Below are 27,852 nucleotides of genomic sequence, written 5' to 3'. Positions count from 1 at the left end.
TTCATGGGCGCATTCAACCCCTTCCTCGGCTGCTAGCTGGGTTATAAGCGCCCCGCTAGCAGCCGAATAGCGCCGCTAAAATGACGGTAAAGCGCCGCTAAAACTAACAGCGTTTTACCGTCAACGCATGCCCGCTCCAGTGTGAAGGCAACCTTAAGTAATACAGAAATTTTTTTACATTCAAACATTTATTAAACAAAACAAACCTCCAATTAGTTCACTTGTATGTATAATTTAGATGAAAAAAAAAAATAACTATATCTTAAATACACAAAAACAGGTAATCAAAACTTTTGGACGAAAAAAAATGGGCTAACTTTACTGCTTATTTTTTTTTTTTTTCATAAATTTTTTTTTTTTAAAATTGCGTTTGAAAGACCGCTGCGCAAATACCGTGTGACATAAAATATTGCAACAACCTCTATTTTATTCCCTAGGGTCTTTGCTAAAAAAAATATATATAATGTTTGGGGGTTCCAAGTGATTTTCTAGCAGAAAATACAGGATTTTTACTTGTAAGCAACAAATGTCAGAAAAGATTTAGTCTTTAAATGGTTAAACTGAGAACTTCTCCACACAGAGTTCAGTCTATTGATAAAAGAACCTGAAAGAGATAAAATGTATCTTCTTATCAGACTTGGCTGCCCAGAGGAGGAGAGAAGAGACAAACTTCAGACAACTTGCATTGACTTCAATTACAGAAGTCATTTGCAAGTCCCGCTGAAGCTATTATCGGCTTCTTTTATCAGCACAATCAGCCGATGCCGATTAAGTAAAAAAAGCCAAATATCGGCCGAAATATCGGTCGACCTCTACTCCACGTGGTAGGCCGTGCTCTCGCTCTCCCTGCACGGGGAGATCCCTCACACATAAGGCCCGGGAAGAAGAGACCCTGGGGCGGGTCTCTGGTTTCTTTTATATCCCTTCCCAGCAGTCTCCCTGATGGTAGCAAAGATCCCTGGGATATGTTGTCCGGGTGTATAGTCATGCAGGGGGATAGTCATCTGGTGGAACTACCGATCCCACAATCCCTTTGGCTAGGCTCACAAATATGATGTCAGTTTGGTAACACCGGGCACTAGAGGGATAATATAATATACAGATAGGACAGGGAATAACTCTTTGTTGCAATTGTAGTCCATATTGCTACATCTATGAATCTGATGGGGCCAGGCCAGGCCCTCTGAGTTTCCTCTTTTACCTATAAGTCCACCACTTTCACCTGGCAGTTCAAAGTGTGGCCTGCCTACTTGGAGTATCTAGGTGTGCAGTGGGAGTGTCTTGGCAAATGGTGAATGTGGTAGTGGGAGGGGCACCGGGTCTCAGGGGAAGGGTTGCGGTGGGGGCGTAGTTAACTTTTGGCACCCATTCACTGAGAAAAAAAAGCCCTGGCTATCACTCAGGAGATGAGGGCAGAATTGAATGGAAACAAATTGCACGTATATATTCGCTCCTCCCCCACCTTCTCTGGCCAGCCAGGCTGCATGCTCAGATAAGGGTTTGGTGTGGAATGTTGGAGGGATCTCCTGCTTTTATATTCTTGATGTATTTCCAATCACTCGGTCATTTGGTGGAAGACATGAGAATGATGGAGACACGTCTTGGTGGGTGACTTTGTCTTTCAGTGGGTGATGGGCATCACGATTGAGGTGGATAAACAATGCTAGATGCCACCATGGATGGGGATGTACATTGTGGGACTTTTTTTAATTATTGGATTTGTCAACAACTTTGTCCTTTTACATACTTTACATATTTTTGCTCAGATTAAAGGTCTGGGATGGATTCCCTGGTAAATGGTCATGATTTTTTATGTTTTTTTTTGTATGGGGCACTCCCTTAAAATCCAATCAGACTTTCATTTACAATTTTGTTACAGAATGATGGAAACATAAAAAGACTTCTAATAATTAATCTCCTCACCTGGATAGTTCTTGGGACCTGATAATAAGAGAAGAGAAGACACAGAGTTAGGTTTGATCTTCCATTGATATAAAAGTTACTTTATACAGAGTAATGAGGATGTACCATGTGACCTGAGCCCCAGCAACCAATCAGATCTCAGCTCACTGTGGTCACATGATAGAAGATATGATTTTTGTCAATGAGGCCCTTATGGTGTTCATAGCTCTGATTTGTTGTATAATCTGAGGACCATCTATATCAGTGTGGATTTCCACTCACCCCGTCATTTGGTGGAAGACATGAGAACCATCTAGACACGTCTTGGTGGGTGACTATTTTATTTCTTTCAGTGGGGGATGGGCATTATGATTGAGGTGGATAAACAGCGCTGAATGACGTGATGGATGTGCTCCAACATTGTGGGACATTCCTTTTTTTTTGTCAAAAACTTTGTCTTTATTATTACTTAACATTTTTTTTTGCTCAGATTAAGGGTCTAGGGCAGGATGTGCTTTTTTAACATCATGTGCAATCAAAGGGTTAATTGTGTGCTCAATATGTGTTTCAGTGTAGTGGGGGAGGGGCTTTTACTAGCGGTAGGCATGGATTGGTGTCCCTACTTTACAGGAACACAGGATCCACACCTTCTGTACTGTCAGAACAGCAATCTGCCTTGTTTACATAGACAGACAGACGTTCTGCCTGTGTACAGAACGATCAGCGTGTGCCGGTGGACATCGGGGGCCACGGGACCCAACGATCAGTTCCCGCTGTGTAAAATCACCAGTGCGCCCCCCTCAATACCCAGAATCACATATATATATATATATATATATATATATATATATATATATATTGTGACATTGGGGATTGTTCAGCTCAAGTGGATAGATGCGTTTTAGTGCAGTGAGTCCACATCAGAGAGGCATTTATAGTTAAGGGCCTGGTAGCCCACGTTTATTAAAGGAAAAAAACAACAAAAGTCCATCCAGGAATCCCACGCAGGGGTCCAAACTTCAGCAAGTAAATACAATAGAAAATCCAAATGAAAAGGCTAGCCCACCTGGCTACTCTTCAGCAGTATTGCTGCTATAGGGAACAGGCCCCTCAAACAAGCTGCTTGGTTGCACACAGTCTTAGGCTCCTTGGTCACACACAGTTTCAAGAGCTTCAATGCACACAGCTTCTGGCTCCTTTGACGCACACAGCTTTACAGCCCTTCAATGCACACAGCTTCTGGCTCCCTGGACGCACACAGCTTTGAAGCCCTTCAACGCACACAGCATCTGGCTCCTTGGACGCACATAGCTTTGAAGCCCTTCAATGCACACAGCATCTGTTCTCACACAGAGACACTTACTAGCAGCCACTGCTCCAACTTCACCTTCCTCCACACTTTCTGCTCTCACCAGTCCCTCGTTATATGGGCTGTGTGCACCTGGGCACACACCCTGCTGGCTGTCCACAAGACCCGGACACAGGGTTGGAGATCCCGTCCCACCCAAGACTCTGAAGGATCTCCAAATTACAGAGCCCCATAAGGAACTAGCAAAACCTGGAGAAAACTGCCAGAGCAGTTTTCTCCATTTCAAATTTACACTCTGTAGCTCTGCACTCAGCCAATATGCAGACTCTGTGTCTACTTTAACCCCATTTCCATAGGGACAGAGCCTTGCTCTGCCACATACCCCCCCCTCTTGTTTCGATCCGGAGGGAGAAACACCTGCACCCACCATAGCAGTTGGGACACCTCTGTGCTGGCCATTAGCCACGTAGGCCCAACCCTTTTTTCGGGTGTGCTTCCAGGTACGTCCCACCTTGGATCTTGACAGGGTCCTATAATTCCTTATACTCTGCCTTCCCTTTCTTCTCTTGGGGTTCCTGAGCATACTCTCCTCTCTTGGGAGAACTCTGCCTTCCCTGATCCTACCTTTCAGCTTACAGACGTCAGTTTTATCTTTCACCACAGGTTTTTCAGGTTCAAAAAACTCTCTCTGGTTACCCACGGCAACCACATCAATTTTAACAGCACCAAACATTAGCAGATCATACATTTCAATGACATCCTGTCGAACACAATCAGTGCCATCTATCTCAGTACTTGTTAGGACCAGACCTGAGGAGGGACAAAACACAGGCAAGCGATTACACCCCAAGGGTCCATAGCACAGCTTCACCTCACCTGTTGTCCAACACTCCATGGGTAACTGATCTAACAAATGACACTGATCCAAGCACAAACTACTCCTTTCTGATGTACACATTACATTGTTGCAGCAACCAACATTAGCACTTTCCTTTACAGTGTCTCCGGGTACTTTAAGTTGTACCTCTTTCTGAGTGATAGAAAGCATCTCTGCTAGTGCTGCGTCTATTTTGGGCCCTACCTTCTCATGAGGTTTAGCGGGTGAAACAGTATCCACGCCCTCTATTGACCACTGCTCAGCCGCACCTCGGACCACACCAGCAGAGATGTTTATAGTCACTACACCAGCCGGAGAGACCTTTGATGTCTCCAACAGTTCTCCTGGGCGCCTTCCATACCACTCAGTAACTGGGAGCACCCTCTCAGAGAACCTTAAGACTATTTGCCACACTGTTAATAAGCATTGGCCCCACCAATACCATTGTAGATCAAGACTTCCCAGCACAGTCTGTACCACCTGGCTCCACCCATTGGTACTACGCAGCACCACCTGGTCCGACTGCGGTGGAGACACCCAAGTGTACAATGAGTGCGTTTTTACCAACTCCAGCATTTCAAATAAGGTCTCTGTCATCTCTAAACATCCCATGTCTAAATACCAGACCTTTCTAAGGTCTTTTTCCCTGTCCAAGACATGGAGGGGCTCATCCACTGCAGCTTTTGAGTTTGAGACATTTGAAGAGACCTCCAACTCCTTGGAGGTACCCCTCATCACAGCCTGTTGCTCCCCTGGAGCGCTGTCAGACACATGTCTCACACTTAACCCTTCTGCACCAGTGTCAGTGAGCCACTGCAGGTCATTACAAGTCACATTGTCACCTTGACACCCGAGCTGTTGGGCTGTGGACAACACATCTGCTATGCCAGCACCCTGAACAGTTCCTTCAGAATGGAGGGCAATAACCTTCGCAGGGACAAACGTGTCCTTGAGCACCAGCCGATCTGCAATCCCTCCATTGGGCATAGCAGGTGTTCTGTCCACCACATTATTTAATATTGCAATTGCATTTTCATACCAATTATCCCAGTCTATTGTGGTTCCATCACTTACTCTAGAAGGCCCCACAGGAACCTGGGATTCACTAGCCAAAACATCACCTGTGTCATTTCTATACATATCCCCTTGGGTTGACACATCATCTGACAAGGTAGGCTGTAATACATGCTTTTGCCCTACCTGCTCTGGGGGCGCTACTGACACACACAGCTCTGCACTTTCAGCTTTTGCTGGCTGAATTAACCCCTTGACACCTAGGTTACACTTAGGGTTGTGGGGCTGCGCCCGCACACTCTCACTGTGTGACTCAGTCTTCCTTTGTTTCACCAGAGTAGCACCACAGCCATCCTGGAACACCTCTGGCTCCAACACATGGAGACCCCATGAGACTTCCATGGACAAGCCTGCGCTTCTGGTTGTCACAGGAGATATCCTACTCCCATCATTGTCAGTGAACACATTTGCAACATTTTCAGACATGACATTAAAGGGAACACATTTTTCAATGTCATTATCACCAATACCATCACATTTGCCAACAGTAACACATTTGTCAGCATAACCATCAGAATTTTCATTACGTATAGACATAACTGCTACTTTTGTGGATTGTCTATTACCAACCACAGCATGTGAGCCTCTCCTCACATCACCCTCTATCTTTAAAGGGGAACTCTTTCCTCCTTGGGCAGCTCCATAGCTGACCTGGGAAACTCTCCGCTCCATCACTGCAAGCTCCTCTGAAGTTTCCCTGGGCAACTCTGCAGCACCTGTCACTAGGGAACATGGCACAAGAACAGTTTTGGTCACCCCTACTTTAACCTCTCCAGCACTCTGTTGGATTATAGCAGGCACATGCATAGTCCCCATGTCCATTTGAGTCTTTAAACTTGCTGTCAGCTGGGCTTCGCCATGTGCCTCCCCACTGCTCCGGGTAGCACACTGCAGCAAGTCTATGTCCATTTGCACTGCGGATCTTCCCGCTGGACACACTCCCATGTCACTAAGTTCAGTCCCACAAACTGAAACAGTCTTACCATTTTCAGTGGCTGGCATCATACCCTTCACTTGAGTGCGCCGTCTCTCAGCTGCATCCATACCAGCTACTTCCTCTGTGTGGCCACAGGACGACACTGCAGCCTTTCCAAACTCTTCAGCGTTGTTCCAGAACCTTGGGCAAGTAAAAATTCCATGCCCCACTTGACCACATTCCAAGCACGGTACTGGTAGCTGAACTTTACTTTCTTGGAATCTCCTTAATGACTGGCTCTCTGTTGCCAAGGGATACCACTGGTCATGACCATCAGCAGACAGACTCCTTGGATCCCCGACATCCCTGTTGGCCTGGACATTGCTTCCACAGATGACCATATTCCTCTTTTTCACACGCTGTTGTCCACCTGGCTTCCTGTTGCCAGGGGAAACTTCTTTCACTTCCTTTTCAACTGGGGATGACATGATTAATTTACCCCAGGTCACAGAAATTTCACACTTGGAAAAATTCTCTGGCGTGGCTGGGGCATGTGGTGAAATACCCTCTAGCCATAGAACCCTTTCCCTTGCTTCAGCAAGGATTGCTTCCTTTTTCTGTTTTGAACGCCCCATGCTTGCTGTCTTACACACAGCAACTTGCAACACACTTCATAGCAAAGAGAAAAAAAAAATATGTGATTCTCCTTTCACAGGTACACAACCTGCATGCAACACAGAGAGAATAAATATGTGATTCTCCTTTCACAGGTACACAACCTGCATGCAACACAGTCCATCAAACTTCTGTGCAATGCTGTTCGCCTGGCTGCCACACACAGCTAGCAGTAGTTCCTGATGCGACTCACCATGGAGCAAGGACCTAGATTCAACCGTCTACATGCCCGCATTCTCCACCACTTGTGACATTGGGGATTGTTCAGCTCAAGTGGATAGATGCGTTTTAGTGCAGTGAGTCCACATCAGAGAGGCATTTATAGTTAAGGGCCTGGTAGCCCACGTTTATTAAAGGAAAAAAACAACAAAAGTCCATCCAGGAATCCCACGCAGGGGTCCAAACTTCAGCAAGTAAATACAATAGAAAATCCAAATGAAAAGGCTAGCCCACCTGGCTACTCTTCAGCAGTATTGCTGCTATAGGGAACAGGCCCCTCAAACAAGCTGCTTGGTTGCACACAGTCTTAGGCTCCTTGGTCACACACAGTTTCAAGAGCTTCAATGCACACAGCTTCTGGCTCCTTTGACGCACACAGCTTTACAGCCCTTCAATGCACACAGCTTCTGGCTCCCTGGACGCACACAGCTTTGAAGCCCTTCAACGCACACAGCATCTGGCTCCTTGGACGCACATAGCTTTGAAGCCCTTCAATGCACACAGCATCTGTTCTCACACAGAGACACTTACTAGCAGCCACTGCTCCAACTTCACCTTCCTCCACACTTTCTGCTCTCACCAGTCCCTCGTTATATGGGCTGTGTGCACCTGGGCACACACCCTGCTGGCTGTCCACAAGACCCGGACACAGGGTTGGAGATCCCGTCCCACCCAAGACTCTGAAGGATCTCCAAATTACAGAGCCCCATAAGGAACTAGCAAAACCTGGAGAAAACTGCCAGAGCAGTTTTCTCCATTTCAAATTTACACTCTGTAGCTCTGCACTCAGCCAATATGCAGACTCTGTGTCTACTTTAACCCCATTTCCATAGGGACAGAGCCTTGCTCTGCCACAATATATATATATATATATACACACACACACTCACACACACATGATTCTGCTCAGCATGTCTACCCTGTAGCACTCGGCGAGTGGTTAAGGAGCCAGGAAGCCGGCCGCCGAGTCCTTGACAACCGATGACTCTTCGGGTGTCAGCGAACTTCCCCCTCTGACAGCTGAAATGTAAACAAAAGAATGCCGGTGCTCTATTGAAAAGTGCAACCTGTAGGATAATGCCTCAGGATATGTCGATCAACTGGTGTGACGTCAACACTGCACGTGCGCAGATAGTCTGAGGCATTATGCAATGATCTGCAAAGAGAGAATGTAATAGTGCAACACACCGACGATTACAGTCTCCCTTTGCAGAACGTCGAATAACATCTCTGACAATCTGCGCATGCGGAGCCATTTTCTGACGGGGATGCGCTACTCAATAGAACACCGGCATTGAAAAGTGCAGAAAAAAAAAAAAACAGTGTGGGGTCCCCCCAGTCCATACCAGACCCTTATAGGAGCATGCAGCCCAGCAGGCCAGAAAAAAGGGGGGGGGGACATGTGAGTGCCCCCCCCTCCTGAACCATACCAGGCCACATGCCCTCAACATAGGGGGGGGTGCTTTAGGACCAGGGGACTCTGCCTCCCCCAAAGCAACTTGTCCCCATGTTGAATAGGGGCAAGGGCTTGTTCCCCACAACCCTGTCCCGGTGGTTGTGGGGTGCCTTATCAGAATCTGGAAGCCCCCTTTAACAAGGGGACCCCCAGATCCACCCCCCCATGTGAATGAGTAGGGGTACATAGTACCCCTACTCATTCACCAAAGAAGTGTAAAAAGTAAAAAAAAACACTGAGACAGTTTTTGACAATTCCGTCATTAAAAAACAAAATAATCCCCCAAAATAACGTCCCCCGAAGTAAAATGTCCAACGTCAATCACGATGCCCACCACTACCGCCGACTCGAAAAAAAACCAAAAAAGTTCTGCACCCGATGAAGGCTCCCGCCGTCTGCCGCTCCACCGTTCAACAGTTCTTAAACAACAAAGGGACGAGGCTCACCAGATGATGTTGTGGGCATCCGGTGGTGTGGTGGGCATCACGTTGAGAGCATGTGGCCTGATATGCCCTCCTGTCCCTTTTGTATTGAACTGTACTGTAATTGTGTTGTCCCCCTTATACATTGTAAAGCGCTGTGTAAACTGTTGGCGCTATATAAATCTCCTATAATAATAATAATAATAATATGGCTCAGGGATGCTCGCTCATCTCTTTCCTTGCCTACCAGGCTGCATGCTCGAATAAGGGTCTGCTATGGGTTTTGGGGGGCCCCACATCATTTTTTTTTTACATTTTGGCATGGGGTTCCCCTTAAAATTCATACCAGACCCACAGGGCCTGGTATGGATTGGGCGGGGACCCCACACTGTTTTATTTTATCAATTTTCATTACCAGCATTCTTTTGTTTACATTCAGCTCTCAGTGGGGGAAGCCCGCTGACAGCTGATGAGTCGTCGGTTGTTAGGGGTGCGGCGGCCATCTTCCTGCCCCCTCCATAAGAACCAGCTATTCTTCACACAGAATTCAAATCTTTCTGAAAATGTGTAATTCATTAGAAAACGAATATACAAAACTAAATTCAATGAATTTCAACAAAGTTTGTTACCTTTTCATTTGGAGATTCGGATAAATCCAAGTCTCAGAATAACCAAAAATTTGTCCGAATTTATACTCGGAACGAAGCAAATTGTACGTATCTATCCGCTCCTCCCCCACCTTCTCTGGCCAGCCAGGCTGCATGCTCAGATAAGGGTTTGGTGTGGAATGTTGGAGGGATCTCGTGCTTTTATATTCTTGATGTATTTCCAATCACCCGGTCATTTGGTGGAAGACATGAGAATGATGGAGACACGTCTTGGTGGGTGACTTTGTCTTTCAGTGGGTGATGGGCATCACGATTGAGGTGGATAAACAATGCTAGATGCCACCATGGATGGGGATGTACATTGTGGGACTTTTTTTAATTATTGGACTTGTCAACAACTTTGTCCTTTTACATACTTTACATATTTTTGCTCAGATTAAAGGTCTGGGATGGATTTCCTGGTAAATGGTCATGATTTTTTATGTTTTTTTTGTATGGGGCACTCCCTTAAAATCCAATCAGACTTTCATTTACAATTTTGTTACAGAATGATGGAAACATAAAAAGACTTCTAATAATTAATCTCCTTACCTGGATAGTACATGATATCTGATAATGAGAGAAGAGAAGACACAGAGTTAGGTTTGATCTTCCATTGATATAAAAGTTACTTTATACAGAGTAATGAGGATGTACCATGTGACCTGAGCCCCAGCAACCAATCAGATCTCAGATCACTGTGGTCACATGATAGAAGATATGATTTTTGTAAATGAGGTCCTTATGATGTTCATAGCTCTGATTTGTTGTATAATCTGAGGACCATCTATATCAGTGTGGATTTCCACTCACCCCGTCATTTGGTGGAAGACATGAGAACGATCTAGACGTGTCTCGGTGGGTGACTATTTTTTTTCTTTCAGTGGGGGATGGGCATCATGATTGAGGAGGATAAACAGCGCTGAATGACGTGATGGATGTGCTCCAACATTGTGGGACTTTAATTTAAAAAAAAAGGACTTGTCAAAAACGTTGTCTTTGTGTTTATTAATACTTAACATTTTTTTTGCTTTAGATTAAGGGTCTAGAGTGGAATTTCCTGGGGGACTTTGTGATTTTTTTTTTATTTTTTTGCGTGGGGCACTCCTATAAAATCCAAACAGACTTTAAGTGACATTTTTTGTTACAAAATGATGGAAACATAAAAAGACATTTAATGAAGCTCCTTACCTGGATAGACAATGCCCACTGGAAATAAGAGAAGAGAAGACACAGAGTTAGGTTTGATCTTCCATTGATATAAAAGTTACTTTATACAGAGTAATGAGGATGTACCATGTGACCTGAGCCCCAGCAACCAATCAGATCTCAGCTCACTGTGGTCACATGATAGAAGATATGATTTTGGGGCCCTTATGGTGTCCATACCTCTGATTTGTTGTATAATCTGAGGACCATCTATATCAGTGGTGGTCAAAGTTCTTGAACTAGGGGACCCCTGACATCATCAAAGGGCCACACATAATGTTCAGGAGCCAGTCCTAGACTGGAGACACATTATATGGGACTGCTAAGATCTCTGCTATTACACCCCTTTACTCATCAATAGTAAAGGTTTAATAAACCAAATCGTATACATCTAATTTAGTAGAATCCCGACATTCACTGGCCTTAGTAAGCAACTGGGTAAGACAAACCTGGAATTTGATATTCTGGGGCCCTGAGGGCCACACAGTGAGTACCAAATGGCAGCACGTGGCCCCTTAGAGGCAGTTTGGGCTCCAGGGATCCGGATTCTGTGGAAAGACATTCCTGGTCTATTGTACAGTGAGAACTCTATGGGGATGATGGATAAACAGATATTGGTGGACAGTCTGATCCTTCTCTACCCTCTATTGTTGCTATGGAGGCTTCACATTCTGGCCATAGTGCTTTCCTTACACCGTGCCCTGCAGATCAGGTGAAGAAAACTGCTGCATTCTCCTTCTGGAGCAGAATAATAGTATTCCAGGGCAGGAAAAGAAGCTCTAGCGTGTGATTGGTCAAACCAAAAATGGAGAACATACCTGTGGGGTAGTCAGTTTACCTTGTGGACTCACCATAGTCCTCACTGACCATAGAGCTTACCACAATGGGACGAGGGATGAGCTCAGGGTTTGGACGTTCATTCAAACATTCAATGTGGACTAATGTGACAGCTTCTGGTTGTCAATGGTTGCTAAGGAATCAGTGGGTGCTTGTACCCACCCCGTCCCTACCAAGCACTGACCTTGATGTCTGCTCAAATACCCTAGAATTAGCTGTTGTCTCTCTATGGTATATTTTAATATGCTACTTGGTTTTTGATGTATGGTCTACCAGCACCCCCAGTTAGTGGAGGGGGAGGGGTGCCTTTCTCTCCGGACACCTCTTTTTCTTGCTGTTCCAATCATCCACTTCTCCATTAGTTCTCCTTGATTTTACCCCAACTATATACATGAACCCTCCCATTTCCCTAGCCACACCCTTCCTCCTCACCCCCACACACACCCTAACCGGGAAATGCTTTGCACCATCCATGGCCCCCAGATGCCTGGCGGTTAATGTGTACTTTTCCCCCCTCCCCCTTCCTTGCCCCGACAACCCCCTTCCTGCTGCCCAGTTTTATTGGCTTCCGTGCAGACAAAGGGAAATGTTCCAACTTTTATCTCATCACCAATCCCTTCCTATGGTATTATCTAAAGCTACTATATATGGTTTTTCCAATCACGCTAAGGTTTATTTGCTGATGTTATGTACTATCTCAGAATAATGAGTATACTCGCTCCTATTCATTCACTTTCCTGAACACTTTGTCAGATTTGTTATCCTCCAAAAATCCAATAAAGCTTATTATAAAAAAAGAAATAAAAAGAAATGATGTGTCCTGACCGGCACCAGCTTAATCAGCCTGCACAAATGCCCCTGGCAATCTGAATCTGGCTCACCAAACTCGTTTACCCCCCCGCCGTTTGGCGATGGTCCCGGCGAGCAGTAGCTGCATATCACATCAGTGGTTATCCACGATATTAGACAGCAACCCAATCTCTATGCATTTCGCCTATAGAGGCGTCATCAGGAAATCCGGTTGCCGTCATTTTCCTGGAGACCTAAGTACCCGCTGCCCTTATTTCATTGGTGGATAACTGAATATTTTAGACACCTTATAAATTCATAAAAATCCATACATTTTTTAGGGGCCCTTTGAGTTTATTTAGCCCATAAGATGACCATCAATTACAGTGCCTTGAAAAAGTATTCATACCCCTTGGAATTTTCCACATGTTACAACCAAAAACATGAATGTATTTCATCGGAAAATGGAAAGAGTATGGCACAACTGCAAACCTACCAAGACATGGCCGTCCGCCTAAACTGACCGGCCGGGCAAGGAGAGCATTCATCAGAGAAGAGCCAAGAGGTCCATGGTAACTCTGGAGGAGCTGCAGAGATCCACAGCTCAGGTGGGAGAATCTGTCCACAGGACAACTATTAGTCGTGTTCTCCACAAATCTGCCCTTTATGGAAGAGTGACAAGAAGAAAGACATTGGTGAAAGAAAGTCATAAGAAGTCCTGTTTGTAGTTTGTGAGAAGCCATGTGGAGGACACAGCAAACATGTGGAAGAAGGTGATCTGGTCAGAGGAGACCAAAATTCAACTTTTTGGCCTAAAAGCAAAACGCTATGTGTGGGGAAAACTAACACTGCACATCACCCTGAACACACCATCCCCACCGTGAAACATGGTGGTGGCAGCATCATGTGGTGGGGATGGTTTTCTTCAGCAGGGACAGGGAAGCTGGTCAGAGTTGATGGGAAGATGGATGGAGACAAATACAGGACAATCTTAGAAGAAAACCTGTTAGAGTCTACAAAAGACTTGAGACTGGGGCGGAGGTTCACCTTCCAGCAGGACAACGACCCGAAACATCCAGCCAGAGCTACAATGGAATGGTTTAGATCAAAGCATATTCATGTGTTAGAATGGCCCAGTCACAGTCCAGACCTAAATCACATTGAGAATCTGTGGCAAGACTTGAAAATTTCTGTTCACAGACGCTCTCCATCCAATCTGACAGAGCTTGAGATATTTTACAAAGAAGAATGGGCAAAAATGTCCTCTCTAGGTGTGCAAAGCTGGTAGAGACATCCCCAAAAAGACTTGTAGAGAAAGGGGGTTCTACAAAGTATTGACTCCGGGGGGCGCCATACAAATGCCCCCCCCCCACACTTTTCACATATTTATTTGTATCATTTATCATTTTCCTTCCACTTCACAATTATGTGACACTTTGTGTTGGTCTATCACATAAAATCCCAATAAAATACATTTACGTTTTTGGTTGTAAAATGACAAAATATGGAAAATTTCAAGGGGTATGAATACTTTTTCAAGATATTGTAGAATATTAATTTTGCGGTAATTCTTCATAACTCATGCTCTCTGGTATAATGTCATCTGTTAAGCTGGCTCTGCTCTTACATTTATTTAAAGGTGTGATTTTTACTGCATTTTCTGTTTCAGTCTGATTCATGGTTCCTGACAGTATGTGAAGGCCATGAATTCAGAAGATGCAGGCAATCAATCTAGTAGAGATATTTTTTCCAGATTGGATGAGCAGGATCGCCGCATGGATCAGTTTGCCATGGCATTACACACGCTCCTGATTCGCACGGCTCACCTGGATCCTCCCACTGTGGCTGTTCCGGTACAACCTATGCTGCAGGCCGTCCCTGGCGCTGCTCCAGTCTCTGTGCAGGCACCCGCCTCGAGTATTACCTCTATAAGAGGTATTTCTGGTTCTGCTCCGCTTTCCTAGAAATGTGGGGGCGATCCAGTCCAATACAGAGGGTTTCTGAACGAGGTTAGTATATACTTTATGATGTTGCCCCCAGGCGTCCCCCATGGACAGAAGCAAAGCGGGCTTTATTATTTCTTTGCTTTCTGATAGAGCTTTGGAAAACCCTCTTTGAGAGAAGCAAAAACCCATTGTCCTGAGTTACCTTGAGTTTGTGGCGTCCTTTAAAAGGGTCATTTGATGTTTCCACATGCTTTGCTTCTGCTGTAAAAAGTCTCATTTCCATCAAACAGGGTACGAGAACTGTTGCAGAGTAACGCCATTGAATTCCATACTCTGGCAGCAGAGGTTGCTTGGAACGATGAGGCCCTCGTGGCTGCTTTTTCTCATAGTCTCTCGGATAACATTAAGGATGAAATAGCAGCCCGAGATATACCTACAAATCTGGAGAAGTTAATCACATTTGCCATCCTCATTGACTCCAGACTCTGAGAAAGACCTTCCTTTAAGGAGCGCTTGCGGAAGCCTCCTGCACATTTGGCTCCAAGCTTTGTATCCCCACCCTTGTCTCCCTCACCTCCCATGCCTCCTGGTACCGAGACCGCCAGTGAAGTAGAACCCATGCAGTTGGGCTTCACACATCTCTCAGAGGAGGGCCTTTAGGAGGAGGGAGAGATTGTGCCTTTATTGTGTCCAGGCAGGTCACTTTTTGAAGTCTTATCCTAACCGTCCAAAAAACGCCCTCACCTTAAGGTCCTGTAGGGGACAGACCTTAGGTGGTGTTGCTGCATCCCCAGTTATTATGAAGTATAAGCCTCTAGTTCTGGTTACCCTTTCTTGGTCTGAGTCGTTCATCGAAAAACACAGACTCATAGATAGTGCCTTTGTGTCTAAGCACTTGATTCTGCTGCAGCTTCGTGCCATTCCACTTGCCATTGAGGCCATTGATGAGAGACATTTACAGCCTGTCAATGTAACTCATGAGACTGCTCCTTTGACCATGGCCATAGGTGCTCTTCTTCAACATGAGATAATCCAATTTCAAGTCATTTCCTCACCTCATTACCCAGTGGTCATTGGTTATCCTTGGTCACAGAGGCACAATCCCTCTTTTGATTGGCATCATGTTGAGGTTCTTTCCTGGTCACTACAATGCAGTAATACATGTTTTCAGAAAGTGGTTATGGTCTTGTGCAACCTCTTCACTCTCCTCTCTCCTGTCCTCCGTGCTTTCCATAAAGTTTTTCCCGTCAAACCTGGTGCCCCTCCAAGGGGGAGGGGTTATTGAGGAGGGGGGTACTGTCAGGGGTCAGAGACCTGCTCATCAGTCCCGCCTACAGCCAGCCCCTTTTGGCTATTTAAACTGCCTTATTCATTCCTTTTGTGCCTTCACCTGGTCAACATATCTGGAGTGTCTCTGCTGTGTTCCTGTTAAAGACTTTGCTCGGCCGACGTCCCATCTGGTTCCTGATCATGTTCTTCTACGCTGATTTCTGGTTTCCCGATTCCTGGCTCGTCTGATTACCCATTTTGGCTTCCGATGCCCTGGCTTATGTTTTGACTACATTTACTGATCTGTACCATTTTTACCATCACATTAAAGGCGTGGTTTTTACTGCATTTTCTGTCTCAGTCTGATTCATGGCTCCTGACAGGTCCTTCATACCCCATATCTGAGGTCCTCAATCCCCCATAACTGAGCTTCCCCATCCCCCATAATGGAGCTCCTTTATCTGCCTTAACTGAGCTCCTCCATCTGCCATAACTGAAGTCCCCTATCTGCCATAACTGAGCTTCTCACCCTACATAACTGAGCTCGTCCATCCACCATAACTGAAGTCCTCCATCCACCATAACTGAGATCCTTTTATCTCCCATATCTGATGTCTTCAATCCCCCATAACTGAGCTCCTCCATCCCCCATAATGGAGCTCCATTATCTGCCATAACTGAGCTCCTCCATCCCCCATAACTGAGCTCCTCCATCCACCATAACTAAGCTCCTCCATCCACCATAACTGAGCTCCTCCATCCACCATAACTGAAGTCCTCCATCCACCATAACTGAAGTCCTCCATCCACCATAACTGAAGTCCTCCATTCCCCATAACTGAGCTCCTCCATCCGCCATAACTGAGCTCCTCCATCCCCCATAATGGAGCTCCTTTATCTGCCTTAACTGAGCTCCCCCATCTTCCATAACTGAAGTCCCCTATCTGCCATAACTGAGCTCCTCCATCCCCCATAACTGAGTTCCTCCATCCACCATAACTGAGCTCCTCCATCCACCATAACTGAGCTCCTCCATCCACCATAACTGAGCTCCTCCATCCACCATAACTGAAGTCCTCCATCCACCATAACTGAAGTCCTCCATCCACCATAACTGAGCTCCTCCATCCACCATAACTGAAGTCCTCCATCCACATAACTGAAGTCCTCCATCCACCATAACTGAAGTCCTCCATCCACCATAACTGAAGTCCTCCATCCACCATAACTGAAGTCCTCCATTCCCCATAATTGAGCTTTTCCATCTCCCATAACTGAGCTCCTCCATCCGCCATAACTGAGCTCCTCCATCCGCCATAACTGAGCTCCTCCATCCGCCATAACTGAGCTCCTCCATCCGCCATAACTGAGCTCCTCCATCCCCCATAACTGAGCTCCTCCATCCACCATAACTGAGCTCCTCCATCCACCATAACTGAGGTCCTCCATCCACCATAACTGAAGTCCTCCATTCCCCATTACTGAGCTCCTCCATCCACCATAACTGAGCTCCTCCATCCGCCATAACTGAGCTCCTCCATCCGCCATAATTAAGCTCCTCCATCCCCCATAACTGAGCTCCTCCATCCACCATAACTGAGCTCCTTCACGTCCCTTTTTAAAGTCTTCCATCCCCCAAAATTGAGATTCATCACCCCCAATAACTGAGGTCCTCAATCCCCCGTAACTAAGTTCCTCCATCCCCCATAAATGAGCTCCCCCATCTCCTATAACTGAGCTCCTCTGTCCCCTACAACTGAGGTCTTTTATCTGCCATAATTGAGGTCTTCCATCCCCCATAACTGAGGCCTTCCATATACCATAACTGAGGTCCTTCATCTCCTACATGCAAGCTCCTCCATTCCCCATAACTCAGATCCTCTATCCTCCATAACTCAGCTCCTCCATCCTCCATAACTGAGCTTCTCCATTTCCATAATGGAGGTCCTCCATCCCCAATGACTAAGCTCCTCAGCCCCCATAACTGAGCTCATCTATCCCCCATAACCCCCCCCCAGCTCTCATAGCTGAGGTCCTCCAGTCCCCTTATCAGTTTTGTTGCCCTTCCCTGGAGTCATTCTATTTCTTAGCAAAATCCCCCCTGTGGTGGTTGGAGCTGCATATGAGGCATTGGGGGACAGAATGGAGGGTTTGGCTGGCAGGTCTGACTCCATGTAGGTGGGGTGGGATGATGGGAGATGTGTTGGGGACCTGGGAGCCATGACAAATATTAAATTACAAAATTTAATGTTTGTGGCAATTATATACGAGTTTTATATTCCATAAATAAAAGCATAATTTCCCTTAATGAAATTAGAAAAGTCTGTGCTTAGTTCAAAACTGACCACTTATTACAGAGAGCAGCGCAATAAAAACTGTCCGAGTCCAAACACTTCATATATAGTGAGACAAACATTATCTGCACATCAATTCCTCCACCACTGGGCAATGATCTCCTCTCCGGGGACAGACACCATAGAGGACATGGGATGGGTGAGGAGTCATTGGATCTCTGAAATCTTATTGGATGATGAACAGGAGCACAAATGGAACTCCAGAGGTCCCATCAATCATGAAGAGACCCCGACCTTATCTACACAGAGATATTTCCTCACCTATAACTGATATGTGTAGAATATACAATACATTACATACCATCAATATTATGAACTTCTATAGAGACATCGGGGCCAAATGTGGGAAGACCTGAAAAGAGAAAATCATTTAGAAATCCGTCCATTCTCAGGATTTATATTTCTATGTAAAATACACATTTCTCCTTTTTATTTTTTACTTTTTAATGACTTTCAATAATAAAGCAGTATAAAGGCAAATTTCCATGTTATAATTACAGTATATGACTGGTATTTGTAATAAGGATAAAAGTCAGAATGAGAGCAGGGGCGGACTGACAACTCATGGGGCCCCCAAGCAATAGAAGATTATGGGACCCCCCGGGCAAGAGAAGATTATGGGGGCCCCCGGGCAATAGAAGATTATGGGGCCCCGGGCAAGAGAAGTTTATGGGGGCCCCGGGCAATAGAAGATTATGGGGCCCCGGGCAAGAGAAGTTTATGGGGCCCCCCGGGCAATAGAAGATTATGGGGCCCCCCGGGCAAGAGAAGTTTATGGGGCCCCCGGGCAATAGAAGATTATGGGGGCCCCCGGGCAATAGAAGATTATGGGGCCCCCGGGCTTACAGATGGTCGTCACGTCAGGAGTAAATAACAAACAAAACAACATATTGAGTACAGCAGTCGGGATGACCGCCACACTCACATCAGAGTCCTCCCTTACATCAGAGTCCCAACATTCTCTCTATAATCACAGTCCGCGGAGTGCCACCTTACGTCAGAGCCCCCCCAGTGTACCACCTTATGGCAGAACCCCCAGATTAAAAAAAAAAATATCTCTCCTGCGCTCAGGTAATGAGTTCCTCAACGTGTGGTATGACTGAATGCCTCAGTGGTAATTGCCGTCTTGCAGCTCTCCTCAGAATATTGAGTATTCATAGACTACAAAAAAGAATAGGAAAGAAAGGACGGCGCACCGACGTAGTGCATTACCACTGGTAACATTTATTAAAAAAGTAAAAACAGCAAATGGATACTCACAAGCGAGCTTAAAATATCAGGCATAGACAATAGCTGCAGGTGAGCAGAATCAAACATCAAAAAGCCCTGGACCGGACATCAGGTAGATGAGACAATGGCTGACGCGTTTCTGGGGAGAACCCCTTTCTTCAGAGCCTAGACGGGTAATGGCTGCTCATGTGTGAGAGCTCCTTTTTATGTGTGTGCATATAACTGTGCATCCCAACCCCCACTCACACCCGCCCACCCAGGCCCCGCCCACCTGCACAGGGATCGCAACCTCCTATTGGGGAATGGTGGAGCACTCCCTAGTATCACTCAGTCACCATAGTGACACCACAACGACACATACACAGTATACATACACAGTATACATACACACAGTATACATACAGTACAAACACACAGTATACATACACATTATACATACACAGTATACATACACACAGTATACATACAGTACAAACACACAGTATACACACACAGTATACATACACAGTATACATACACACAGTATACATACACAGTATACATACACATAGTATACATACAGTACAAACACACAGTATACACACACAGTATACATACACAGTATACATACACAGTATACATACACAGTATACATACACACAGTATACATACAGTACAAACACACAGTATACATACACAGTATACACACACACAGTATACATACACAGTATACACACACACAGTATACATACAGTACAAACACACAGTATACATACAGTATACATACACCCAGTATACATACAGTACACACACACACACAGTATACATACACAGTATACATACACACAGTATACATACAGTACAAACACACAGTATACATACACAGTATACATACAGTACAAACACACAGTATACATACACAGTATACATACACACAGTATACATACACAGTATACACACACACATACAGTATACACATACAGTATACACAGGCAGTATACACAGTATACATGCACACATACAGTATACACAGTACATACACACAGTATACATAAAGTACACACACACACAGTACACATACACAGTATACATACACACAGTATACATACAGTACAAACACACAGTATACATACACACAGTATACATACAGTACAAACACACAGTACACATACACACAGTATACATACACACAGTATACATACAGTACAAACACACAGTATACATACACATTATACATACACACAGTATACATACACAGTATACATACACACAGTATACATACACATTATACATACACAGTATACATACACACAGTATACATACACATTATACATACACAGTATACATACACACAGTATACATACAGTACAAACACACAGTATACATACACATTATACATACACACAGTATACATACAGTACAAACACACAGTATACATACACACAGTATACATACACACATACAGTATACATACAGTATACACATACAGTATACACAGTACATACACACAATACACATACAGTACACACACACACAGAACACATACACTGTATACACACACACAGTATACATACACACAGTATACATACAGTACAAACACACAGTATACATACACAGTATACATACACACAGTATACATACACAGTATAAATACAGTACAAACACACAGTATACTGTGACGGATCCTATCCCACACTCCACTGAGTGCCTCCGTCAATAACACCGCTTACTCCAGTATGACCATCTGACAGATATAATATTCTAGCTGCAGTAAATACAAGTCTAGTCGATAATAGCTTGTAGAATCTTGACTGCTTTATTGGACAGAATACAGCCTTTTTATACACATTTAACACAAGGGGTTAGATAACGAGGTAGGGCTGACTCATGGACACTCCCCCCTCCCCTCTAGCAAAAACTTAAAAGACAATAATATAATTAACATGTTAATTAACACAACACTTAAGGCAGACCTGGTGACCAGACAGTTCGTCTCTGCAGGTTAATGTGATCAGCTCTTTCAAGAATCATGTATTGGGCAAGTTCAAAAAAATAAAAGATTAATATAGAAATACCAAATAACAGGGTGAATGTGGACAGAAAAAGGTCCTTGCAGCCAGTGTCCGCGACAGTGCCCCCCCCTGTCCCATAGTCCGGCAGACCCAACTAGATCCACCACGGGTCAGCTTGGGGCTGTCCGGGAGAGTTTTATAGTTCTGTTTGCCGGGAAAGTCCATCAGCATTCCCATTCTGCTTTCCTGGCCGATACTGTATGGTAAAATTGTAGGGCTGCAGTGCCAAGCTCCATCGTAACAAACGTCCATTATCCCCGGAGACCTGATTAAGCCAGATTAATGGATTGTGGTCGGTGAGCACCGTAAAAGATCGTCCGTAGAGATAAGGTTGGAATTTCTTGAGAGCCCACACCAGCGCCAAACACTCCTTCTCCACGGCTGCATAACCGACTTCCCTGGGTAGCAGCTTCCGACTGATGTAGGCCACTGGGTGCTCACCGCCATCAGGTCCTACTTGGCTCAGTACTGCCCCCAGACCGAATGTAGAGGCATCTGTGTGGACACAAAAACGTTTGGTTGGGTCAGGGGCAGCTAGAACAGGAGCTGAAGTTAGTGCATTCTTTAATTGTTGGAAGGCAGCTTCACACTCGGGGGACCACAGTACCTGTCGGGGAAGGTGCTTCTTAGTCAGGTCTGTCAGGGACTTAGCGATGGAACTATATTGCGGGACAAATTTCCTATAGTACCCAGCTGTGCCGAGGAAACGCCAGGACCTGGGTTTTAGTACGGGGGGGTTGGCCACTTGGCAACGGCCTCAATCTTAGCAGGCTCAGGTCGTTGTTGTCCACTGCCTACTCGATGTCCAAGGTACTGTACCTCGGACATCCCTATGCTGCATTTCTCTGGCTTAAGGGTTAGTCCTGCAGCCTTGATGCGGTCTAGCACGACACCCAGATGAACCAGATGGTCCTCCCAGGTATCACTGTAGATCGCAATGTCGTCCAGATATGCACAAGCATAGTCCTGGAGGCCATCGAGGAGTTGATCTACCATCCTCTGGAAAGTCGCCGGTGCATTCTTCATCCCAAATGGCATTACTTTAGACTGGTATAAGCCAAATGGGGTAATGAACGCCGATTTTGGAATAGATTCCGCATCCAGAGGAATTTGCCAGTATCCTTTGCATAGGTCAAGGGTTGTCAGGAATTTTCCCCGAGCAATGCGATCTAACAGATCATCGACCCGGGGCATAGGGTAAGCATCAGTGGTGGTGCACTCATTTAATCTGCGGTAGTCTACACAGAAGCGAGTTGTGCCATCCCGCTTCGGTACAAGGACCACCGGGGAAGCCCAGGGGCTGCTGGATGGCTCAATGACTCCCAATTCAAGCATCTCCTTAATCTCATGACACATCCCCTCTCTCACTGCGTCAGGTATCCGGTAAGCTGCCTGTCTTAGTGGCAGTTGTCCCGGGGTCTCCACACGGTGCACTGCCATAGTAGTGTACCCAGGGACTGTGGAGAACATTTCCCTTCTCTGACTAAGGACCTGTCTAGCTTGTTCTCTCTGCGTCGGCCCTAGCTGGTCGTCAAGCTTTATCATCTCTATCCCTGCAGTAATTCTATTTAGCTCCGGGAGCACCAGCAGGGGAAGATTCTCAGAATCTTCCACAGCTGGAGCACATATAGCGGCTACCTCTCCTGATCTTTCCCAGTATGCTTTCAACATGTTCACATGAAAGGTCCGTCGGACTCTTTCATCCGAACATTTAGCCACTAGGTAGGTTGTGTCACAGAGCTTTGCCACAACCCGGTAAGGTCCCTGCCAAGTGGCCTGTAACTTGTCCTGCTTGGTTGGTCTGAGGGCAAGAACCTTCTGCCCAACCTCCAGAGTGCGGTTCCGAGCAGTACGATCGTACCATCGTTTCTGCCGCCTTTGGGCAGCCCGAAGGTTCTCCTGGACAGTGTCCGTGAGCTCCTTCAGTCTGTCCCTAAACTCAAGAACGTATGCTACGATAGAGGACCCTTGGGGATCAATTCCCCCTTCCCAGTGGGCTCTGACTAGATCTAGGGGCCCCCTCACCCGCCTCCCATACAGTAACTCAAATGGGGAGAACCCGGTAGATTCCTGCGGCACCTCCCGATAAGCGAAGAGAAGGTGTGGCAGATATCTCTCCCAATCCCTGTGAGAGGTTGCAAATGTCCTAAGCAGCTGTTTCAGTGTTCCATTGAACCTCTCACACAGTCCGTTGGTCTGGGGGTGATAGGGAGAGCTCTGTAGGGGCTTTATCCCACACAGCCTCCATAACTGCTGAGTGAGCTCAGCAGTGAACTGGGTCCCCTGGTCAGAGATGATTTCCCGAGGGAAACCCACCCTGGCAAAGATCCGGAGCAAAGCATCAGCCACAGTTTCTGCATGGATATTTGCCAGGGGAATGGCCTCTGGGTACCGGGTGGCATAATCCACCACAGTAAGGATATATCTCTTCCCAGAAGGACTAGGTCTGGGCAATGGTCCAACCAGGTCTACGGCAACACGGCTAAAGGGTTCATCAATGATCGGTAAAGGGTGTAGGGGAGCTTTCAGCGGGCCCCCATGCTTACCCACCCGCTGGCATGTGTCACAGGTCCGGCAATACTGTCGGACATCCCCTGTAATCCCCGGCCAAAAAAATGACTGAGTCAGATGGTGGAGGGTCCGGGACATCCCCAGGTGTCCGGCTAAGGGTATGTCATGCCCAATGCGCAGCAGGTCATGACGATATTTCTGCGGCACAACCAGCTGCCGCTTGGGTGGATGGGAGGCTGTCTTTCCCTCAGTAACCCGATAGAGTAATCCCTGGACCCACTCTATTCGCTCCCTCTCCAACCCCCCAGGGTCCAATCCTGCTCTTTCCCTATAGCTAGCTAAGGAAGGGTCGCTAAGAGTTGCCTGAGCAAATTCTTGGGGAGAAGCCCAAGTCGGGATAGGGTTAGTTGGGATAGTACAGTCTAGGTCAGGGGTGACAGGTCTTACCTGGGTCCCGTCCTCGAGGGAGCGCACCTCCATCCGGGCTTGCTGGCGGGTGGTAACAGGATAGGCTTCCGGGGATACATCCAGGGAGAAGGCTGAATTTAAACGTCCCAAATCGTTGCCCAACAAAACCTCTGCAGGTAAGTTCTGCATTATTCCCACTTCCACTTCTTTGGCCCCCGAACCCCAATCAAGGTGAACCCTGGCAGTGGGGACCCGCATAACATTTCCCCCGGCCACCCGCACAGCCACAGACCGTCCCGTCTGCTCTGCCGGGTTTATCATTCGGGACTGTATCAGGGTAATAGTAGCTCCCGTGTCCCGCAGTCCCTGGGCAGCCCGACCATTAATCCACACGGCTTGTCGATGGTGCAAACGATTATCTGTAGTGGCAGCTTGCACAGGGTCTGCCTCATGTAGAATTCCAATATTCTCCTCGCTTGGGTAAGTCACATCATCTCTCTCCAGACAGTGTGCAGCAGCCCGGGCAGGTCCAAGGGGCCTGTTGTTCCGCGCGTCCTGGGAAACATTCTGCGGACAATACCTCCTAACATGCCCTGATTGGTTGCATCTGTAGCAGAGGTCCCCTTTTCCTCGTGAAGATGGTAGCTGAGTGGGGCCGGGGATTGACGGCTGGTGTGGAGGGGCAACGCTCCGTGGAATGTTGGGGACAGGCCGAGCTGGGGTCTTAGGCTCTGGTTGTACAGTCCGCCTTGAATCCACGTATTGGTCAGCTAGGGTGGCAGCTTCATCTACTGTGACTGGCCGCCGATCCTTTACCCAGTCTCTAACTTCATGTGGGGTATGATCATAGAATTGTTCCAGGAGGATTAGCTGGAGCGCATCTGCCATGGTAACAGCTTGGCGCCCGGTCATCCAACTCTCCGCTGCTCGGGTCATTTGATGAGCCCATTCTGTGTAAAGCTCTCTCTCCTTTCGGCGGAGGTTGCGAAACCTCAAACGGTGTGCCTCTGGAGTAATGCCGAAGCGAGCCAATAGTCTTTCTTTTACCCGGTCATAGTCCTGGCTGATCTCATCAGGGACATTATTGTCTGCCTCTGCAGCCCTTCCTGTGAGACGGCTGACCAGGAGTGTGACCCAATCTGCTTTATTGACACCTTGGAGACCGCATTGACGCTCAAACATTTGCAGGTAAACATCCATCTCATCTTCACCATCTTGAAACATGCGGAAGGCGGCATAGGGTAGCTTTTTGCGGGCCGCTGGAGCTTCCCGGTTGAACATAACTGACGCTCCTTGGTCCCGCTGGAGTTCAGCCATTCGCAGCTGGGACACCTCTGTTAACACTTGACTGATAACCTCCTGCGGGGGGTGAGTACCATACAAGGCCAGTCGCCACTGGACGTCACGCTGGAACTTTGCCGCCTCTGAGGTATCTGCTGGTGGGTTACTGGCCTGATCAATCTCTATTAGTTCGGTGATGAGAGTCGCTTTGGATTTGTTGCTGGAGACTTTTCCACGGGCTTCCAAGAGATCCTTCAAGGTGCTGCGCTTGAGTCTGGCGTAGTGATGTTCCATCTGCTGTTAGGAGCAGGGGGTCCCGGTGGTGATTTGGGTGTGCCTAGGCAAGAGGAAGCATCCCAGAGCTTGCCACCAATTGTGACGGATCCTATTCCACACTCCACTGAGTGCCTCCGTCAATAACACCGCTTACTCCAGTATGACCATCAGACAGATATAATATTATAGCTGCAGTAAATACAAGTCTAGTCGATAATAGCTTGTAGAATCTTGACTGCTTTATTGGACAGAACACAGCCTTTTTATACACATTTAACACAAGGGGTTAGATAACGAGGTAGGGCTGACTCATGGACACTCCCCCCTCCCCTCTAGCAAAAACTTAAAAGACAATAATATAATTAACATGTTAATTAACACAACACTTAAGGCAGACCTGGTGACCAGACAGTTCGTCTCTGCAGGTTAATGTGATCAGCTCTTTCAAGAATCATGTATTGGGCAAGTTCAAAAAAAATAAAAGATTAATATAGAAATACCAAATAACAGGGTGAATGTGGACAGAAAAAGGTCCTTGCAGCCAGTGTCCGCGACAGGACTCAAACATTCGAAATCAAAAGTGCTCATTTTAAAGGCTAATTTGCATGGTATTGTCCTAAAAAGGGTTTGGGGACCCGGGTCCTGCTCCAGGGGACATGTATCAATGCATAAAAAAGTTCTAAAAACGGCCGTTTTTTCGGGAGCAGTGATTTTAATAATGCTTAAAGTAAAAAAAAAGTGAAATATTCCTTTAAATATCGTACCTGGGGGGTGTCTATAGTATGCCTGTAAAGTGACGCGTGTTTCCCGTTTTTAGAACAGTCCCTGCACCAAATGTCATTTTTAAAGGAATAAAAGTCATTTAAAACTGCTTGCGGGTTTAATGTAATGTCGGGTCCTGGCAATATGGATGAAAATCAGTGAGACAAACGGCATGGGTACCCCCCAGTCCATTACCAGGCCCTTTGGGTCTTGTATGGATATTAAGGGGAACCCCGCACCCAAATTAAAATAAGGAAAGGTGTGCGGCCACCAGGCCCTATATACTCTGAACAGCAGTATACAGGCGGTGCAAACAAGACAGGGACTGTAGGTTTGTTGTTAAGTAGAATCTGTTTGTAATTTTGAACGGGTACATTTTTAACATGTTTAGCTCCAGCAAAAAAATCTTTTTTAATCTTTTTGGAAAACATAGGGAAGGGTTATCACCCCTGTGACATTTGTTTTGCTGTCTGTGCTCCTCTTCAGAAGATTTCACCTCACTTTCTGTCCCAATGACAAATGTTTTTTGAAAATTTGTTTTTTTTTGTGAAACAAGGATTGGTGATAAAGCATCAGTGGAAAGGAGAAATGTTTTTCCCATATTAACTCTTACAGGAGAGAATTTCCCTTCCTAGGGGTAGATTTCATCTCACTTCCTGTTGTCTCCTTCCATTTGCAAGTAGGAGTCGTTTGTAAGTTGGATGTTTGAAAGTAGGGGCCTGCCCTATATACTCATCAGAAATTTGGGCCTTAGGTGTTGGTGTTGCCACAACACTGTAAGCCCTCACAGGGCCCTGCTGTGAAATATTAGATCAAGAATTGTAATTACATGCCCCTGTTGAACAAAGGCAGAAAAATTGGGCCTTTGGTGGTGGTGGTGCCACAACACTGTAATGCCCCGTACACACGATCGGACATTCATCGGACATTCCGACAACAAAATCCATGAATTTTTTCCGACGGATGTTGGCTCAAACTTGTTTTGCGTACACACGGTCGCACAAAGTTGTTGGAATTTCCGATCGTCAAAAATGCGGTGACGTCAATCACGTACGACGAGACTAGAAAAGGCCAGTTCAGAACCAAGCGCAGCACCCTTTGGGCTCCTTTTGCTAATCTCATGTTAGTAAAAGTTTGGTGAAAGACGATTCGCACTTTTTCAGACTCGTGGTTTTCAGATCGTTTTCTGCCGTTCAGTTTGTGCTTGTGGGTTTGTATCTGCTCTTCAGTGCGTGCAGTCAGTTTGTATTTGATTATTCAGCGCAATCTTGTCCGCTTGTTACTGTTTTTCAGGTCGCTCTTCACAGGCCTTGCTGTTCTTCAGTGCGTTCTGTTACTTCTTTCTGAGCAGCCGACCGTTTTCTAGCCATGTTTCGTATGCGTACTCCTCGTAGAGTTTGTGCTGTGCGGGGGCTTGGTGTTGGGGTCCTGA

At 46.2% G+C, this 27,852-nt stretch overlaps 1 protein-coding gene across 1 annotated transcript in view; it reads right to left on the bottom strand.

The window, feature by feature from the left end:
• Window positions 1–27,852, bottom strand: part of LOC141124056 (proteinase-activated receptor 1-like) — an 84,691-nt gene that overhangs the window by 42,808 nt on the left and 14,031 nt on the right. The window contains exons 2-5 of the mRNA XM_073612139.1: window positions 18,203–18,253; window positions 10,689–10,706; window positions 10,050–10,067; window positions 1,924–1,941 (exon numbers count right to left, since the gene is read on the bottom strand). Of these exons, the coding sequence (XP_073468240.1) occupies window positions 1,924–1,941; window positions 10,050–10,067; window positions 10,689–10,706; window positions 18,203–18,253 (105 nt within the window). The remainder of the gene's footprint in view (window positions 1–1,923; window positions 1,942–10,049; window positions 10,068–10,688; window positions 10,707–18,202; window positions 18,254–27,852) is intronic.

Source organism: Aquarana catesbeiana, linkage group LG01, assembly GCF_042186555.1.
Source record: "Aquarana catesbeiana isolate 2022-GZ linkage group LG01, ASM4218655v1, whole genome shotgun sequence".
NCBI lineage: Eukaryota > Metazoa > Chordata > Amphibia > Anura > Ranidae > Aquarana > Aquarana catesbeiana.
This window is presented reverse-complemented; position numbering and strand designations above follow the sequence as displayed.